The 19,365-nt window shown below is 43.6% G+C and overlaps 1 protein-coding gene and 1 long non-coding RNA gene across 4 annotated transcripts in view; one reads left to right on the top strand and one right to left on the bottom strand.

Annotated features, from left to right (window-relative positions):
- Window positions 1-7,403, bottom strand: part of LOC310668932 — a 43,565-nt gene extending 36,162 nt beyond the window's left edge. For 2 of the 3 annotated variants that reach the window (XR_014506903.1, XR_014506904.1), the window contains exon 1: window positions 7,165-7,403. This is a non-coding gene — a long non-coding RNA (uncharacterized lncRNA). The remainder of the gene's footprint in view (window positions 1-7,164) is intronic. The other variant, XR_014506905.1, reaches the window with a different exon arrangement.
- Window positions 7,404-7,466: 63 nt separating this feature from the next.
- DIAPH2 (diaphanous related formin 2) overlaps window positions 7,467-19,365 on the top strand; it is a 334,973-nt gene continuing 323,074 nt past the window's right edge. Inside the window, exon 1 of the mRNA XM_083422248.1 lies at window positions 7,467-7,785. Within this exon, the coding sequence (XP_083278374.1) occupies window positions 7,666-7,785 (120 nt within the window). The 5' untranslated portion in view covers window positions 7,467-7,665. The remainder of the gene's footprint in view (window positions 7,786-19,365) is intronic.

Raw genomic sequence — 19,365 nt, 5'->3', positions numbered from 1 at the left:
CAGGGAAGTGGGTATAGGACTGTAGCCTTGTTTACTGGTTAGCAAGCCCAATAAAGCTTACGTACACCAGGGAACACCCAAAGTTCTATCCTCCAGAGACAACAATCGGAACAGCAATTATGCTTGCAAATTGTGGTTAAATCACTGGAAGCAATTAGCACTTAGTGATTTCCTCATTGTGTGCAATGAACACTGCTTCTAACCTTGGAGTTAGCCTTTTTGTTTCCATATCAACAGAAATTATACTGCCCTTGCATTGATGTTCTGCTTCATCAAACAGGAAATTAGCATCTTTAGAAATCTACATGCATTTGCCCATAAGGCTTCTAAAAGGCTCTCCACAGAGAGCAATTTCTGCTGGTCCCTTGAAACTTTCTCTTAGGCATTCAGATGTGAACTAAGGATTGAAGCAACAATCATTTCAAGCTCAGTCTTATGACCAATCAGTCTTAGTATGCCTTGGAAAACTGGTAGGGTGGCTATGTGTCCTGCTCTAGAGAGAACAGTCTGTTGGAGTAACTAGACATGAGAAGAGGTTAATTTCCTTCATGAGCATAAATCACCCCAAAGGTGAGCTTATAGCAGGTGCAAGGCTCAGTGCCTTGACTATATTTGTGATGAATGAATGTCAGCACAGTAATCCGTTAGTGTGTGAGTCGTCGTAAGTCTGTTGGTGTTACCTTGTCCAGTGTTACATCTTGAATTACTGGACTTATTTAGAGCAATAGAAATACTTTGTACTTGTTTGTATCTGTATATATCTGTATCTGCAAAAGCCTACAAGCTGTATATATCTACACCCAGAACTGTTTTACTGAGCCTTATCTTCTGCAACAGTAAACTAGATGAACTACTGAAGTTCTGCTTCTGTATGGTGACTGGTACTGGGAGCAATTTCCACTGCATGGGTATCTCACCTGAGATTCCCAACAGGTTCTATATTTGAAGGGCTATCGGAGGCCACTCTTTGAAGGGCTGTTTGATCCTAGCTTGCTTTTAATATAAAGAACCATAAGAAGGAGTCTTGAAGTTGCCCATCAGCAGCTACAACGTGGACGGCAGATAGAGCAGGCACACAGGTCAACTAGCCAGAGTCTTCACTACGGTAATAATGTTGTATTTTTATTAAAATTATAGTAACTATTTCTAAATTATTTCTAAATACATACACATTAGAATATGCACCTATCTATGCCCTCTTTGGTTCCCAGCTGCATTTGTTCTCTGCCTCACCCTGCCTTCGTGTGCAAATAGCCATCCCAAATATTGTGAGTCCATGTAACTGGGGTCCAGTTCCATACTGTCCAGTATGAAGCTTCAAGTGAACATAAGAAGAGCCAGGCTGGATCAGAACAAAGGCCCATCTTGTCCAACATCCTGCTCTCGCAGTTACCAGACAGGCTACAGGTGACCTGGAAGCAGGACCAGTGTGAAACAGTACTGTCTCCACTTATTATTCCTAGCAACTAGCATACTTCCTCCAACCATGAATGCAGAACATAGTGATTATGATGCTAAAGATGACTACTTTATGAGCTGCCAATAGTCTGAAATGAGGAAAAAATTATGTCAAGAACTCCCTGAGTCTTCTGAAATCCGTGGAACGAGATGAAAGAGCAGGTAGTAATTTTGAATGGCAAGAGCTATAGAGATGGAAAATCTAACACTATCAGCTTATTTTAGCCATTTTATCTGCTGGCAACTGAGCGCATTAAGCCACGATATCCGAAATGCACTAGAAACAGATCCATGTCACACAGGATGAATTTCCTATATAAGTTGTCACATGAAGAACAAATATGAGTGCTCTCACTCTGTGAGAGATGAGAGAGGAAGGCCTTTCCACCAGTTAGCCTTAAACCAACTACCATTTGCTGCTGTCCTTCCCACCTTTTACACCTGAGTCAGGATCAGCCCAATACATTTTGGCACCTGAGGTCTAATTCCTGGATCTAGCACAGATTCAATTGCTGGAATAGCCAGGCCAGGCTGATAATGGTCCTCTTCATAAGGGCTGTTAAGGGAACAGTTTGGCAGAGGGCAAATGGGTGGACCTCCCTCCCTCAAAGGTCTGTTAGCTAGAAAGACAAAAAGCCAGAGTTGAGAATTGAGTGATGTGAACTAGAAGCTGGATGCAAAAGCAGCAGACTGGAAAGGCAGAGACAGAGCCATGCCTGATTAACACCATGCCTTTGGGGTGTTAAGGATGTGAACTCCTCCGTCATAGGATCAGGTTGTATATATTTGCAAATAAAGAGTCTCCGCTGTGCCTCATTCCAAAAGGCAATGTGAACTCAAGGAAGCACCTGGAGATTGAGTTGGTGTGCAACACTATCATAGGGCAGTAACAAGAAAATAGACCGGCTCTGCTGTTGTCCCTATACTGTGAAAACTTATCCTCCAAACACACCCAGGTTTTCGCTGGCACCTTTTTCATGTTTTCCAGTCCTCTGAATTTCTGTTTTATTTGCTTTTACATGTTTTATTGGTTTTTTAGGTTGTGTTTAGCTTTAATGGCATGCTGTTTGTTTTTTAGACTGTACACTGCTTAGAGATTTTAGAAATAGTAAATGGTTTACAGAAGCATGTAAATAAAATAGATAAAAGCAGACGAAATGCTCCATAAGAAAAGTTGGTGATTATCCTGCTCTGCTAGGGTTTAAGAGCTTACATGAGAAGCAGCAGGAATGGTCAGAACCTCTTCTGGCCTTGGACAACACGCTGTAGTCCCTGCTGGCTGAGCTACAGAAAGTTGTTGCAGCCAAGGATTAAAGTCATTGGAAGGCTTAAGAGGACAGGCAAGACCTACCCTTTGGGTGGCTCCACTTCCTGGAAGAGCTGCCGGCAATCCTTAAAGGGCACAAATATGGTGACAGGAACAGTACAGAAGGGGTTTTTGAGGACTTATTCCCTGCTGAATGGGGGATCTGTGAGTTGTCTAAATGCAACTACTCCTCAAGGTGACACGGATCCAGATGCAAGCAACATGATATATAAGAACCTGTCTTCAACAAGGTACAGCTTTCAATTATAAGTTCAAATCTGAGACACTTAAGTCCAATTGTCAGTTGTGAAAAGCCATGGATGTGAAAAACTCATGCAGACTTGTTTGTTGCCCCTGGCAAAAGCTGAAAGGAACTCTGTTAATCAACAGAATTAGTTGCCATCTCTGCAATAGACTGCTCAACACTAAAAACTTCACTTTATGCAGTGCGTAGTTAATAAAAATGAGCGTTAAGTACTACAGTTTTATGATTGTTGTAACAAGACTGGTATTCTGCCAGCGCTATTATCTACTGTCAAAGTTAGCAAATGGTGTTTACAGCTATCATACCCACGAACAGCAGTGGTAATAACTATTGTGAGGCATAGGAGAAATCTTTGTGTATCTGATAAATGACTGCACAAACTCTCTGATTAAAGTGGCTGAAGGTCAATCTGGACATAGCAACGACAACCACATTTTTTTCATTTGTGTTTGTCCCACAAACATGCTCTCTCTCTACTTTCTTTCATTGAAAGGGGCATATGGGTGAGGGGAGTTGAGTCTTCTTCCTCACCACCACTTTCCATCTGGTTGCCTGAGCACCTTCCCTCCCCCTGACAAGCTCCAAAATAGAAAATGAGTTAGATAAAAAGTGCTTGGCTGATGGAATACATCAGATGGGGGAAATATGTCGTCCTCCAGCTGCTGTTGGTCTTTAGCTCCATTTAGTCCCAGCCAGCATCACCAATGGCCAGATATGATGGGAGCTGTAGTATACCATAACATGAGGGCCATAGTTTCCCCATCCTTAGATACACTACATGGGCAGCAGGCCCTTGACAGAACATCTGCTTTGCATGCAGATTGCCCCAGGTTCAAGCCCAGTATCTCCAGTAGGGCTGGGAGAGCCTTCTGGCCTGAAACCCCAGAGAGTTTCTGCTCTGAACTGCTGACCCAAAGGAGGAATCATGGGAGTGGTTGGTCCAAGGATAGCAAAGGAGGATGTCCAAAACACCAGATTGATGAGTTCCAGCACTTTATTAAAGGAAAGGTGTAGACTTACAGCAAATCAGCCTGCCAGGTCTCCCAACCTTTACAGACATGGGGATGGACACAACAGCCAGGAGATGGCTTGTCTGCACCCAAGCAAACATCCATACACTCTTTATACACAAAGCTGCATATGTCACTTCGGTCAGGGTGTCCCATCACTTCATCTGACCAGATGAGGGCACAGGTGGAGTAGCTCCAAAACAGATCATGTGGCTTCCCAAAGCTACAGAAGTGATTTTTGCACATCAGGACTAGTTTACAGTGGTGCCTTGCAAGACGAAATTAATTCGTTCTGAGAGTCTCTTCGTCTAGCGGTTTTTTCGTCTTGCGAAGCAACCCTATTAGCGGCTTAGCGGATTAGCGCTATTAGCCGTTTAGCGGCTATTAGCGGCTATTAAAGGCATAAGGGATTAGCGGATTAGCTGCTAAAAGGCTATTAGTGGTTTAGCGGCTTAGAAAAAGGGGGTGGGGAGCGAAAAAAAATCTCAAGACTCGCAAGACATTTCCCCATAGGGAAATTCGTCCTGCGAAGCGCATTGAAAAACGGAAAACCCTTTCGTCTAGCGGATTTTTTAGTCTTGCGAGGCATTCGTCTTGCGGGGCACCACTGTATTTGAATCTTATCAGCTGGTACATACCTAACTGCAAACATCAGTTGGTCCTAGAAGGCTTATCTGGTGTGATAATAACAACAGCAAAATGTACGTCTACCTTTCATTTTCATTTCCTGCTATGTATTCAATGGGAAGTTCATCCAAAATGTTGGAGGAAATTAAAATGGCAGCTAAATCCATTTGTCCACTGCTGCTTGGAGTAGCTGGGGGGGGGGGGGTAAAAAGTGAAGCTAGGCTCAAGGCAGATGTCAAGGATGGGCCGTGCCATGGTACTGCAATTCTGACAGCTGCTTCAAGATGCTTGGTGCTGATTTTGATCAACAAAGTGGTTGAGTTATGTGCAGTTTATAGGGCTGTTTATTTATTTTATTTATCACTATTTATTATTAAAATTGTATACTGCTCCATACCCACAGGCCTCATAAAATCACAATATTAAAATGCTTAATGTTTGAATGAAGATTCATCCATGTTTCCTTTCCATGCCAGATAGTCCTTTAGGAAGACCATACTAAAGTATTTCAGAATACAGAAGACATCATACTCTCCTTTCAAACTACCCATATAATTTCATCCTGTTATCCTAACAGTCAATACCAAACAAGCGTTGGTCATACACAAGACTCACATTCCAGGCATATGCAGCTGTTGTTCTAGAAGCTAACCTCTGGTAATAGTTCAAATGTAGTCTAATAGCTATGAAAGACAGCAAAAAAGCATCTAGTTTAACTATTCTCTAAGCCAGGGGATAGAATAAAAGACTTATCTAGCACCAGCAGGGAAGTTGAAGACATCCAGATGTTGCTTTGAGACAATTTCAACACTCAGCTCTGTAAGATCAGCAATTAATTCTATGGCTTCCATAAGAAGTACAGATCTGCTGCATAAGAACTTTGGTCTAACATATGTGGTATACATGATTTATTATTTTTTATAGGGCCAAGAAACAAAATTGTGTATTAAAAAGATATTGTAAAAGTGAAGGATAACTTTTGTAGTGGAGAGATTGAAGTTGCTGAGGCTGGGGTCACTAACATGGGATCATCATTAAAAGTTATAATCTGAAACTGTTTAGAACGTCTGTGGAAAAAGTCTGTCTAGTATTTCCCCTCCCCAATTACAATCATATGCCATATTTTGCCACCCTTTTAGCTAGCAGGTACTGGAGGTTTGCCTGCTTATTATAATTAATTAATAAATATATTAGTATCACACACCTCTCTTTTATCAGAAGCTCCACAGCTTAATTGGAGACTGGCACAAAGCTCACCAAGGCATTGGTGTGGAATCTATTTTCAGTTCCTAGCTAAGCCTTGTAAGGTGTACAAAAACAATGCAGAAAAAAATGCATTTTTTCCTCATGAGTCAGTAACCACTACCAGGCACAACTTATCTAGAATTAGGGGAAACGTTGAAAGCAGTGTGTGAAACTTCCAACAGGAATCACTGAGTATCTATGTAATTAGTTGTGTTTATTTTATATTACAGATATCTCCTTTGCTATTCTATTTTTAAAATTTCATTTATATCTCCCACCTTTTTTCCATCAACCCATGTAGTTCTCAAGGAGTCATCTTTCTTGCCACTGACGAGACCTTAGCTTAATCAAGATAGTAGTCTCTCACATGTGTGTTCATATCATACGGTTGGATATCAATATGGATTAGGATTGTTTGAAGATAATGTACATGACCAAGATGTCTTTATATTCTGATGGTTCAACACGGTGTAGGGAACAGAATGCTGTATTGGTACTGTACACGGGGGCCCAGATTTAAATTCCAACACAATAATTTCATGTGTTATTCCTTAGCACCCCTTTCTCCCTTCTTTTTTATGAAAGTAATATATGCAGTTCAGGTATTGTGTGTGTGGGGGGGGGGATACAGTAGGTTAGGCTGGCTGTGTTTCTGTTACAGTACAAGGAACAAAGATTGACCGATTTATTTCAGCACAAGTTTTCCATCACATGCATGAAGTTTCATCTCGTCTCTCTATCTCACACACTCACGTGGAGGGCTAACGAAAGTAAAGAAACTGTGGTAAATCAAAGGAACTTTAAGCAAATGAACCGCAGTGATAATTCACCACAGCAGTAACTGGTGATAAAGGCAATCATTCTAGGGCTGCTAGGTTAGTGAGCACTAGTCGCATGGCAGGAAAGCATTGTCTCTATCATGCCTAAACAGATCGGCTCAAACTCCTCGATAAGTTCCAATTCAGCACTTTCAACTTGTGAAATATCTTTTTGTAGCTGGAATACTGCAATATCCAGGTCGGGAGTGGGGTGTCCTGGCAGAGGGACCCTGTTGAATTCCCGCCTGTGCTGTGAGGCACCAGGATCCCTGTGCCAGGGAAGGTCTGAAGAGAGGTCTGAGCCTTGACAGACGCTGCCCCCTCCCCCTTTCCCTCCCCCTACTTCTTAATCCACTCCTTTCTTGTGACTCATCTCCCTTTCACAAACCCTTCTCTCTCCCCTCCTGCCTGCCTTCCATCCGGGCACTCACTCACTTCCGCCAGGCTTTTTCTTTCGGCGCTCACCCAAGTCGTCTTCGAACCGCTTCCGGGCCCCATCCCTCGTTCACCCTCAGCCACGAGTGAGGGCATCGGCGCGCCTTAGCGGCTTCAGCGTGCCAAGAGGCTTGCGCGTGCGCACACAGGAGACCCCTGTGCGCGAGAGAGACGGGAGGGAGTGTTGAGTTTACGTCCCGCCGTCTCCTTCCTTCGATTCCCCGGCCCGTCTGCCGTCAGGGCGCGCGCAAGGGAGGGGGGGAGGAGGAGGAGGGGTGGGTGGGTAAACGAGCGCGTGCGCAGAAAGCCGCCAGTCGCGCGCCTAGTGCCCTGACAGGAGCGGAGCGAGCGTGAGGAGAGCAAGGCGGCGACCAAAAAAAAAAGGGGGTGGGGGGTGGGAAAGAGACTTCGCGAGGCGGGGCGGGCGCCTCCCTTCATCCCGCCATGAGTGCCTGAGGGAAGGGAGAGAGATAGAGAGAGAGTCAAGGGAAGAGAGGCGGCATGGAGAACCAGGGAGCCGGCGGTGAGGAACCGCCGGGTAAGATGAACCCGAGGCGGGGCGGTGTCGGAGGCGGCGGCTGGCGCGCCCCTGAGGATGAGAGTAAGAACAAGCCCAAGCTGGTGAGTGAGGAGGTGGGGGGGGGCGCAGGGCTGACCGGGGCTTAAGGCGGCTGCCGTTGCGGGGGGTGGAGGGTGTTATGCGGTCGAGGGGGCAGCTCGCAGCACACCCGGCCTGGTCTGGCCCGGCCTTTTTAAAAACGGAGGGGCGCGTGGGATGGGGGTTAGGGGTTAAGGTGTTTGTGTGTGTGGGGGGGGGGGCGTTTCAGGCGAGAGTTTTTAAAAACCCTAGAAGCTCGCGGGGTGCACCGTTGCTTCTGTTTCGTCAGCCGCCTCGCGCGAGGGCCTCTAGGCGACGTGCAGTAAAACAACAACAACAAACAAACAAACCCCAATTTCAGTAATGATAAACGACCAAACGGTTCCGACTAGGGGGGGAAATCCTGTGAAGCTGGACTAAAAGACGCCGTGAAACAGCACAGAGCTCACACTTCTCTGGTTGCTGCTGCTAAAGGGGCAGTTACTGGGGTGGGCTGGGAAGTTTGCAATCTGCTGTGCATGTGTGTGGAAGTGGAGGGGAGAATGCGTTGACTAGGTTTGCTTAGGGGTGGAGCATTTTTCATAGGCCCTGCTCCTGTGACATCCCCTCACAGAGGCTTGGGTTGCCAGCTGTCTCTAGAGGCTTTGCCCTTGTGCCCTACAGGGGTTTTGAGGCGAGGCAGCAATGGGTTCATTAAGGCTCTTGTGGCATGGAGGTGGACTGGGTTTTCCTTTTGGCTTTTATGGATCAAGTGACTGTTAAAGGCACAGCTGCTGGGGTTGTTTGAAATGTTGGTAATCCTTGAGGTGGCCAGAAGAGTGCCTTTAATAGGCTTCCTTAATAGCTATGTGTGTTTGGGGTGAGGTGGGAAATTAAGGGTCAGCTGCTTTACTTACCTCATCTCTTGTGTTTTTCACTGAGGCTTGACTTTACTATTTTGTTTGTTTTTGTTCATTGTTACCTGGTTCTTCCTCCTACACATTTTCATAACAGGTCACAGAGAATCATGGAATTGTAGAGTTCGAAGGTATCCCGAAGGTCATCTAGTCCAACACTCTGCAGTGCAGGAATCCTGCCCACAGCTGTCTCTGGGTGGCCTCAAACCACCAACCTTCTGGTTAACAACAGGCAGATGCACTGTGGTTGAAGGATAGTTGTGAGTGGCATGGCTTGGTAGGATTTGAACTTTGATCTCCCTGGTGCCAAATCAACATGCCTAACTCCTATACCAGGCTTCCTCAAATTCGGCCCTCCAGATGTTTTTGGCCTACAACTCCCATGATCCCTAGCTAGCAGGACTATTGGTCAGGGATGATGGGAATCGTAGTTTCAAAACATCTGAAGGGCAGAGTTTGAGGAAGCCTGTCCTATACCATCCTGACTCTAAATTCTTTCACCTGTGGCTTTTCACAGAAGATTGGTTATCAACTGCAGTGACTGACCATGTTATTAGGACTTTCCACAGAAGTTTGAGATGCAGAAAGCAGCAGGTGATGCTTTTCATGGTACAGAGATGGATACTCTAATTTGCTCCTTATTGCAGGCCAGACTACTGTTAGGAGCAGCTTTAAGTACTGTTTGAAAAGTTGGCAGCCCTTTGAAGGCAGAAAGAGGGAGAGTGCCTGAGCTTGTTATTTTTTTTTTAGAGAACCTAGGTAGGCTCTTAAATGTTGACAACTTTTACTGGCCTAGTTCCTTTGACTTGAACAGCACCACAATAAAACACACACAAAGTGTTAGTGTTGTGTTAGTACTTGAGTGCTGGACTCAAATGCCCACTCAGCCATAATAATAATAATAATAATAATAATAATAATAATTTATTATTTATACCCCGCCCATCTGGCTGGGCCTCCCCAGCTGCTCTGGGCGGCTTCCAAAAAAAATATTAAAATACTGTAATACATCAAACATTAAAAGCTTCCCTAAACAGTGCTGCCTTCAGATGTCTTCTAAAAGTCTGGTAGTTGTTGTTCTCTTTGACTTCTGGTGGGAGGGCGTTCCACAGGGAGGGCGCCACTACCAAGAAGGCGCTCTGCCTGGTTCCCTGTAACTTGGCCTCTCGCAGTGAGGGAACCGCCAGAAGGCCCTCGGTGCTGGACCTCAGTGTCCGGGTAGAACGATGGGGGTGGAGACGCTCCTGGGTGAAGCTCACTGGGTGTAATTGGGCTAGTCACTAGTTTAAGTCTAACCTGCCTCACAGGGTTCTTGTGGGCATTAAATGTGGAGGGGTGGAACTATGCACACAACCTTGAGTTCCTTGGAGAAAAGGTGGAATATAAAGTCAGCAAATAAACAGATGAAATACAGTGGTACCTTGGGTTACAGACGCTTCAGGATACAGACGCTTCAGGTTACAGATGCTTCAGGATACAGATGCTTCAGGTTATAGACTCCACTAACCCAGAAATAGTACCTCGGGTTAAGAACGTTCCTTCAGGATGAGAACAGAAATCGTTAGCCGGCACCGGGAGGCCCCATTAGCTAAAGGTTAAGAACAGTTTCAGGTTAAGAACGGTCCTCCAGATCGAATTAGGTTCTTAACCTGAGGTACCACTGTAAATTAAACAGGCAGAAAAACAAACAAGTGGTGGTGTGGCATTATTTGAAACTGACAAATACTTTTCTAGCATGAACTACAGTGGTACCTCGGGTTAAGTACTTAATTCATTCCGGAGATCTGTTTTTAACCTGAAACTGTTCTTAACCTGAAGCACCACTTTAGGTAATGGGGGCTCCTGCTGCTGCCACGCTGCCGAAGCACGATTTCTGTTCTCATCCTGAAGCAAAGTTCTTAACCTGAAGCACTATTTCTGGGTTAGCGGGGTCTGTAACCTGAAGCATATGTAGCCCAAGGTACCACTGTACAGGATTAAATTACTCCATTGCTCTTCGTATCAGTAATAGAAAAATCATCACTTGCTACATTTCTGCATTCTAGACTACTGTTAAAAACACATGAAGAAAGCCAGTAAAAAGTTGCTTCCCCTGGGCCTTCAGATAATTAAATAAATGAAGGAGGAGGAGGAGGATAGGTGTGGGCCAGGCAGCAAGATAGGATTGGTAGTAGATACTCAACAGATAAACCTTTCACTGCCCCCAATATGCGGTGATTGGAAATCACTTCATTTCATATTGGACATCTGTTGCTTCCCTTACTAGTATGTAGCTGTTGATGGCACTGGAGCCCTACTGTGAAAAAGAAGACAGCAACCATATCCAAAGACTTGTCCATTTCTTTTGGTCTTAGCAATGTTCTAAATCTTGAAGAACCATCTGACAAGACTTTAATACAGTGGTGCCCCGCAAGACGTATGCCTCGGAAGACGAAAAACTCGCAAGACGAAAGAGTTTTCCGTTTTCTGAGTTGCTTCGCAAGACGAAACATCTTGCGCCTTTTTTTAAAAAACCGCCAATGCATTCCAATGGGAAACCGTCAATACACATTGGTGCTTCGCAAGACGAAAAAACTCATAGAACAAAAAAACTCGCAGAACGAATTAATTTCGTCTTGCGGGGCACCACTGTAGTTTCATATTTTCTCTTATTTGCATCTCCAGACTTGGAAGAGCCACACCTGTTAGGTTTCTGCTGGTTCACAACTACCACATATACTTTGCCAGGGAGTGGGGTGGCACCCTTGTTCTCAGGTAGTGTGGTGTTGGCTTGGTGTCAAGTTCTTCTGATGGGGTATCCCATCTCTTTTGGAATGTTCTGGGGTTATGATGGTTTTGGTTTTTCCATAGTGGATTATGATGGAATTATGCAGTGGAGCAATGAGCGACTTTTGAAACAAGCAAGAATTGCCCTTCACTGGCTGGTTTGGAGTCAGACTTCTGGTTCCCCTATGTATGGAGAAATGCCAAGTGGAGCCAGTCATAGGTTGCAGTTGGTAGTGTGAGGCTGGCATGGTGTCTGCGTGGTGACATTCCATTGAATGATGCCTTGTAGTATTTACTTTGGGCTATTTTACACTGAATCAAACTCTTGTTCACATAATCTTCGATAGTCCATTCTAAGAGCAGTTCTTATAAAGATATTATCCATATTGCTATCCAAAATCTTATTAGTGGAAGATACCTGGGCTTGAACATAGGATATTCTTTACATGTTTCATTGTTTAAAGTGTAAATTTAGTTTAATGGTGTTTCATATGTCACATTTTTTTCCTTCTGGTTCATCATTGACACGTTCCAAGCCATGGTTTATTATGCATATGGACACTGTTCATAATTTGCTATTTTCATGGATTTTTGCCAGGATTTCTATAGTTGGGTATCAGATGTGGCATATGAAGCAACTCTTAGAAGAGATACTAATAAATGTGGTAGGAACCCTTGACCATTTTTTCCTTCCAGCAGAAATGAATAGTAAATTAGCTTCGCTCAGCCTTGATTAAGACTCGCAGCATAATCCTATGCAGAGATACACATAATTTTGCATAGGATTGTGCTGACAAATGGAGATGATTTAGAGATGGCAATTTTAAGTGTAGCTGGCCTGAAAAATATGCATGAGCAATACTGGACCTGGAATAGTTTCTGTGTTGACCCTTTAGCATTTAAGGATGGGGTGTGACAGAAAAATACAAAGCACTCTTACCTGGCTTTGACATTGGTATGCCATGTTTAACTATTTTTGTATGTGTTTTGGGGCAGTCAGATATATAAGCTAGGGTCCAAATGGCTCCTTAAGTCAAGGTTACAGAGAATATTTAGTTGCTATTTTTGGGCAAGACTGCTCTAAGGCCTTATTTTTCAAATGATTGACTGACTGTGATTGATTATCAGTTAAGCATCTGGCTAGTTCAGATGACAACCTCGAGCAAGGTAAAGAGCTTTGACAACTTTAAGAAGAAAAGTCACTTGATCCAGGGACAGTCCACATATATATTGGTCTGTTTTCTACCACTTTTTCTTAATGGTGACATGGACCATTCATAATGTAAGAATATTCTTCACAACTGTGAGCAAGGCAGTAGGGTGGGGTAAGTGAAGACAAGCAACAATTAACTATAACATTGTTCACTGCTCCTGCTCAGGCTGCACAAAAAATACTGGTTTCTGAAATTTAATCTGATTGTGCAGATAAAATCTAAGTGAGCGAATTCTGGAAGATGTGGTATTAGTGTGTGAAAACAGTCAAGATCCAATGATCCCCAGGCATGCACCTCTAGATTGTGGAGATGTCAGGCACCTTCACTTGGTCGCAAGTGGCAAATAGCCAGGTGCAAAATGCACCTGGTGCCTGACTAATTTTGAACACTGGTTTGGGGACACCACGTTTTGGCACTAAACTCAGAACAAGCTCAACAGTGTCTGTATGCTGGTGCTAAGGATGTGCAAGGCTTGGGATCTAAGGGACCCAATCTTGATTTTCACTTTGTGAGTAATGTTTTGGTTTTTTGGATGTGGTATATTACCCACATATGCAGCTGCCTCTTCCTGCAATTGACTACAACTAACAGTAACCACCTGTGGGTCAACAATTGTAACAGGAAATCTTCTGTAGCTGTGTTTTTAACAATATGTTTCGATTTTCAAAAATGAGTGATGCTATTTGCATCAGAAAAATGTGATACAAAGCTTGTTTGCATTCAGGTCTAATCTAAGCCAGTTTTGGATATAATATTTTCCCTCCCCATATGCCACAGAACAACACTGTCTTAGGAAAATGAATGGTTTTGGATATCATTCTCATTTAAAGTCCTGTTGAGGAAAACATGTCCTGCTGTTATGGATGTGTGTTACATCCTTTGGACTTATACTGATCCTATAGGTCTGGAAGACAGAATTTTGATCAAAGTTACCACAGTTATGCACTGTTCTTCTGTAACTGGTGGGGAGGCATGTGCAGCGTGGTACTCCACTGGTCACATGTGGGAAATGGCCACGCTTCTAAGGTGCGTAAGCAAGTGGCAAATTGCATGGAAGTGTGCCAGACTATTTTCATTACCCACCTAAATATTCAGGCGCCTCTCACTTCTTTCATATTCAAATTTGTAACAAGATTCTGCACACCTAAGCTCAGTGAAACTGACTTAGTCACATCTACAGTTGTGACTGTTCTGTATTGCTTATGTAGCTTTTCTTATAAAACCTACTTGGGAAGAATGATTGTAGCCTTGCACGCCGTGCTACCCTTCATATTTTAGTTGCTATATGCTGTTTTTTTGTATGTTATGTAACAAAAAGTATAGATATAATGAACTATCTTTTGAGCTTCAAGTTAGCAACAAGGATGCTTTACAGTTATATTAATAATATGGTAACAGTTATTTTCTGGTAAAAGCTTATAGTGTTGAGGACTTATATAATTGAACTGATAGGGCAGTTTCCGCAGGAACAGTTATGTCACCCCACTTTAAGGATGATTTCTTTCCTTGATAAGAAGGGAGCCTAGCCCCAGCCCATGCCATGTTGCACTGTTGTGGGGTTGTGGTAGCAACCACAATTTATCATTCAGGATGAAACTGATCAGACCATAATCTGTCTGGTCAGTGTTAAAACAATGTCCTAGAGCAGTTCTGAAAGTATGAAGCATGTGGAGGGCATACAGAGCAGTCTCTTGGGCTGTTTTATTTTGGCTTGTTTTAAAGTGATTAGAATTAATATTTTGAGCAGGTTCTAAACTTGTACAGCTTCTCAAATCTGAAATCTCAAACATCTTATTTCCTTAAGATCCCAAAGTAAAATTCAGTTTAGGTACTATTTTATTGAGAGCATAGTCCAAATGACTATATCTCTGAAGATAAAGTTTGTTCAGTTTATTTTTGGCCTTGTAACTGAAGAAGTTGTCCTGGCAACTGCCTTGCACATAATTTACAGGGTTGAAAACCTGCCAAATTTAACTTTCTAAATTCTGGACCCACTTTGTTGTCTTCACTTTGACCTATCAGTCACTATCAGTGGTACCTCGAGTTAAGAACTTAATTCGTTCTGGAGGTCTGTTCTTAACCTGAAACTGTTCTTAACCTGAAGCACCACTTTAGCTAATGGGGCCTCCTGCTGCTGCCACGCCGCCACCGCACAATTCTTTTTCTCATCCTGAAGCAAAGTTCTTAATCCGAGGTAATATTTCTGGGTTAGCGGAGTCTGTAACCTGAAGTGTATGTACAGTGGTACCTCTTGCTATGTACTTAATCCGTTCTGGAGGTCTGTTCGTAATTGGAAACGGCTCGTAACATGAGACACACTTTAGCTAATGATGCCTCCCGCTGCTGCCACACCGCTGGAGTGCGACTTCCGCACGCATCCCGGGGCAAAGTTCGCAACAAGGGGCATCTACCTCTGGGTTAGCAGAGCGCATAACCCGAAGCATTAGTAAGGGGGATAGTGTGTAACATGAGGTACCACTGTAATTAGCTTTCCTGAACGCTGAAAACCCGGAGGTAAATGCTTCAGTTTTTGAACTTTTTTTGGAAGCCGAATGTCCGATGTGGCTTCCGCTTGAGTGCAGGAACCTCTTGCAACCAATTGGAAGCCGCGCCTCGGTGGTCGAACTTTTCGGAAGCTGAATGGGTTTCCAGAATGGATTACGTTCGACAACTGAGGTTTGACTGTATTTTTCTTTGGATAGTTTGTGATTTGTTACAGCACAGTACTATACTATGTAACAATATGATTTGTGTTAACCTAATGTGACTGTCATTTAACTACTGATAATTCCTGAAATTATACATTGACTGTGGGATAAATTTGTTTAAAATGGAAAGCAAAGCAAAATCCTTTTTTCTAAATCTGAGATTCCAAATAATTCTGCTCCAGCACAGGAAATGCAGCACAGGAAATGCAGCAATGTGTTTAGTACTACATACCATGCATGCCAGTGAGTTGGATTATGCATAAGAGGCTTCCTAGAGAAAAAGACTGAAGTTATCATAGCCTTATTGTTAGGAAGGTGTTTATATATTGTGACCTAAATATTCTAGGTACATTGTTTATGCTTTTTGCTTTAAATTTTGCTGTGAACTTCATGTGTGCAGGCAGAACTGTACGTTGTGCTGAAATGTAGACCTTCATTGTTTCAGTTCTGTAAGTTGTGACAGGTCAAGTCAAGTAAGTATGTAAAATTGGATATGAATATTATTTAGTGAAATACTGATTGCAGTCAATTCACAATTTACAAAAAGGTTAGCTTATGGAGGCTAGCAGTATTTTTAGGTACTTTGACTCTCTTTTCTTAATATGTCTGGGGCTCCAAAACTACAGGTGGTGTTAATGTGTACAGTTAATGGGATATGACTGGCCATGCTAGATTTGAAGTTGGACAGACATTTTTCTATTTTTCTCTAGTAGTGTGTGGCTTTGCTCTCTTGTTTGAAACATCAGAACCTATTTGTCCTACAGGGACCCTGAATTCTATCTCTAGTATCTTGTGGTCTGGTTTGCGTAGGTTAACTCTGCAAGAAGGACAGATGACACAATGGATTGACTTAGATTATTTTTTATTTCTTCTCATTACAAACCATGTGACAAAGCCAGAGTCGCTGGATGTTGTGCTACTGTAGTACCGTATTTTTTGCCCTATAAGACGCACTTTTCCCCTCCTAAAAAGTAAGGGGAAATGTGTGTGCATCTTATGGAGCGAATGCAGGTGGGAGGCTCTGCTCAGCGCTCCCTTTAAAGAGCCGTGTGCAGTGTGTGTGCAGCTCTTTGGGGCTTTTCCCTAAGGAGGGAGATGGGCTGCCCTTTTCTCTCCTTGGGAAAAAGCCCCCAAGAGCCGCACATACACTCAGCACTCTCTTTAAAGGGAGCACAGCTCTTGGGGGAGGCTTAGCCGCGCACAGCCTCTCGTGGGCAGGGGATGAAGGCTCCCCTTGCCCGGGAGAGGCTTCGCGCGGCTAAGCCAGAAGCCAGGACAGCCAGCGGGATCGCTGTGCTGCGATCCAGCTGGCTGTTTTAGCTTCTGGCTTAGCCGCGCGAAGCCTCCACAGGGCATGGGGAGCCTTCATCCCTGTGCCCTGCAGAGGCTTCGCAGGGCTATCCAAAGGCCAGAACAGCTAGCGGGAGTGCTGTGCAGCGCTTCCTCTAGCTGTTCTAGCTTCTGGATTAGCCACGCGAAGCCTCTGCAGGGCAGCGGGGAGCCTTCATCCCGCTGCCCTGTGGAGGCTTCATGCAGCTATCCCTGGCTTTTGCGGGAGATGGGGGAAGGGACAGAGCGCACGGCTCTGTCCCTTCCCCCACCTTCCAGAAAAGCCCCCAAGAGCCACGCTCCCTTTAAAGAGTGCACGGCTCTTGCGGGAGGAAAGCCAGTAGGCTTGCTTCCACTGAAACCAGGAGGGCAAGAGGGATCTGTGCGCACCAATCCCGCTTGCTCTCCTGGCTTCAGGGATAGCCCTGCAAAGCCTCCTGAGTGAAGATGGAGGAGCGCTCCCTCTTAGCTCAGGATGCTTTGCGTTGTTTTCTTATTTCTTGTTTTCCTCCCCTAAAAACTAGGTGTGTCTTATCGTCTGGTGCGTCTAATAGAGCAAAAAATACGGTAATACATAGTGTTAGAAACCTATGCTACAGTTGTCATAACAGAATGTCTATGAACCTTTTTTTTTTTGCAATGAAATTTATTAGTATTATGATTCATAGAATTTATAGAGCTGGAAGGGACCACTAGGATCATCTGGTCCAACCCCCTGCAGGGCTTGAACCCACAACCCTGAGATTAGGAATCTCAAGCTCTACCAACTGAGCTATCCCAGTATTCAATTAATTTCCATACTGCCTTATATTTTAAAGGGGGGGAAATCTCGAAAGTGTTTTAAAACACTTTAAAACATCAAATAAAGCAATCCTGAATACAACAAATTCAAGCTTCAAGGAAAATATTTCAGATCCTTCTTGTAGTGACAATTGGCTTTCCCTATATTTATTTATTTGCCTACTTAATTTATAAGAACTACTCTAGGAGGCCAGTACGGTGTTGTGGTTAGAGTGTCAGACTAGGACCCAAGAGATCAGGGTTCAAATCCCCCCTCAGTCATAAAGCTCATTGGGCCAGTCACCTTATGGCAGTCACAGCCTTTCAACCTATCTCACAGGGTTGTTGTAGGGATAAGGAGGAGGCTGAACTGTGTACTCTTGGAGAAAGATATAGGATATAATGCAATAAATAAGCTTCTGCTTACTTGCTTATGAAAGCTGGAGGTGCCAGGCAGATGGAATGGTCAGATGCCAACGTGGCATCCAGAGATCTCCATGTGGTCGCAATTGGACCCATGAAAGTCAAAAAACATGCTGGCTCCTGGAGAATTTCTAAGACTGGTAATATGGGTTAATACTGCTTTCCATCTAGATCAGAGGTTCCCAAACTTGTTTGGCCTACCACCCCATTTTCAGAAAAAAAATATTCAGTGCCTCTCTGGAAATCTACCTTCTTTAAGCAAACAAACAAAGATGCAGTGACAAATCTGTGTTCCTTTATGTATCTATATTTCTACCTACATCCTACAACATAGTAAATAAAGATGTTGTTATAAGTAAGACACAGTGGTAAGGGTCATTACACAACTGTTGAAACATGTACAAACAATTTTTCAAAACTGGCCAAGGAGGTGGACTAGGCTCCCAGATTAAAAACCCACGTGGCGGACTAGAGTGAAGCCTGCTGGCTCAGTCGATCTGCCCAGTGTCAGGGCTTGTGCCACTGCCGCCTGTCATTGGCCCAACAGGCAGGTAAGCTGTGAGACACTTCCTGGGCCTGGGTGAAGCTGAAAAGGGTATACTGAAGCCCAGGTTTACCCCTTTCGTCCAGCATGACCACTGGATCCAGGAGAGATCTGGCAGTAAGCATCATTTCACAACAGATGAAACATGTACTGTACAAATGGTTTTTCAAAATTTTCTTATGCTTCCACTGCCCCTTTTCAGACCCCCCCCCCCAGTTACACCTGAGGCTACTACCACCCCCTGGATCATTCCAGCACCCCCCAGGGGGCAGTATCACCCTCTTTGGGAAACACATCTGGATGTAAATGGTAGAAGTCTAATGTGCGAACCCTTCCTGCATTGCAAATGTTAATGAAGAATAATAATTAATGATGGTAGTGAATTACTTCCTTTTCTCTGGCCTGAATCTTCCATCATTCAGCTTTGATGGATATGGTCAGACCTTAAGATTCTTTTCCTGGTTAGCTACCGTCTGTTCTGACCCTGTGAGTGTATATGTGAAATTATATATATATTTCCCTAATGTGCATTAGTTTACATTTATATTGAACTTATTTTAAATTTTAAACAGTTTGGTGATAGTACTTCGGCTTCGTGGGTAAGCATGTGTAAGAATGGGCTGTATTTAGCCCATTAGTTTGTCTTGGAATTGCTTAAAAGTTACTGAATGTCTTGATGCACATATGAATGTCATTTGAATAACATGTTTCTGCATTATTATTTATAAAATTTATATACAACCCTATACCCATAGATCTCAGGGTAGTTCACAACATAAAATCACAATATGAAAAACAGAAAATACATAACAAAAACAACCCAATAATTCCCCCTTAACAAAATATTCCAGTAAGCTTCTGGAACTATGGATGGTGCACCTATCAGAAAAAACTAAAGTACACAACAATTGGCTTATTGTACTCAACTGAAGGCAGAAATCTC

The sequence above is a fragment of the Podarcis tiliguerta genome (genome assembly GCF_965153285.1).
Source record: "Podarcis tiliguerta genome assembly, chromosome: Z".
NCBI lineage: Eukaryota > Metazoa > Chordata > Lepidosauria > Squamata > Lacertidae > Podarcis > Podarcis tiliguerta.
Note: the sequence above shows the minus strand (reverse complement) of the source record. Positions and strands in the feature narration are given on the sequence as shown.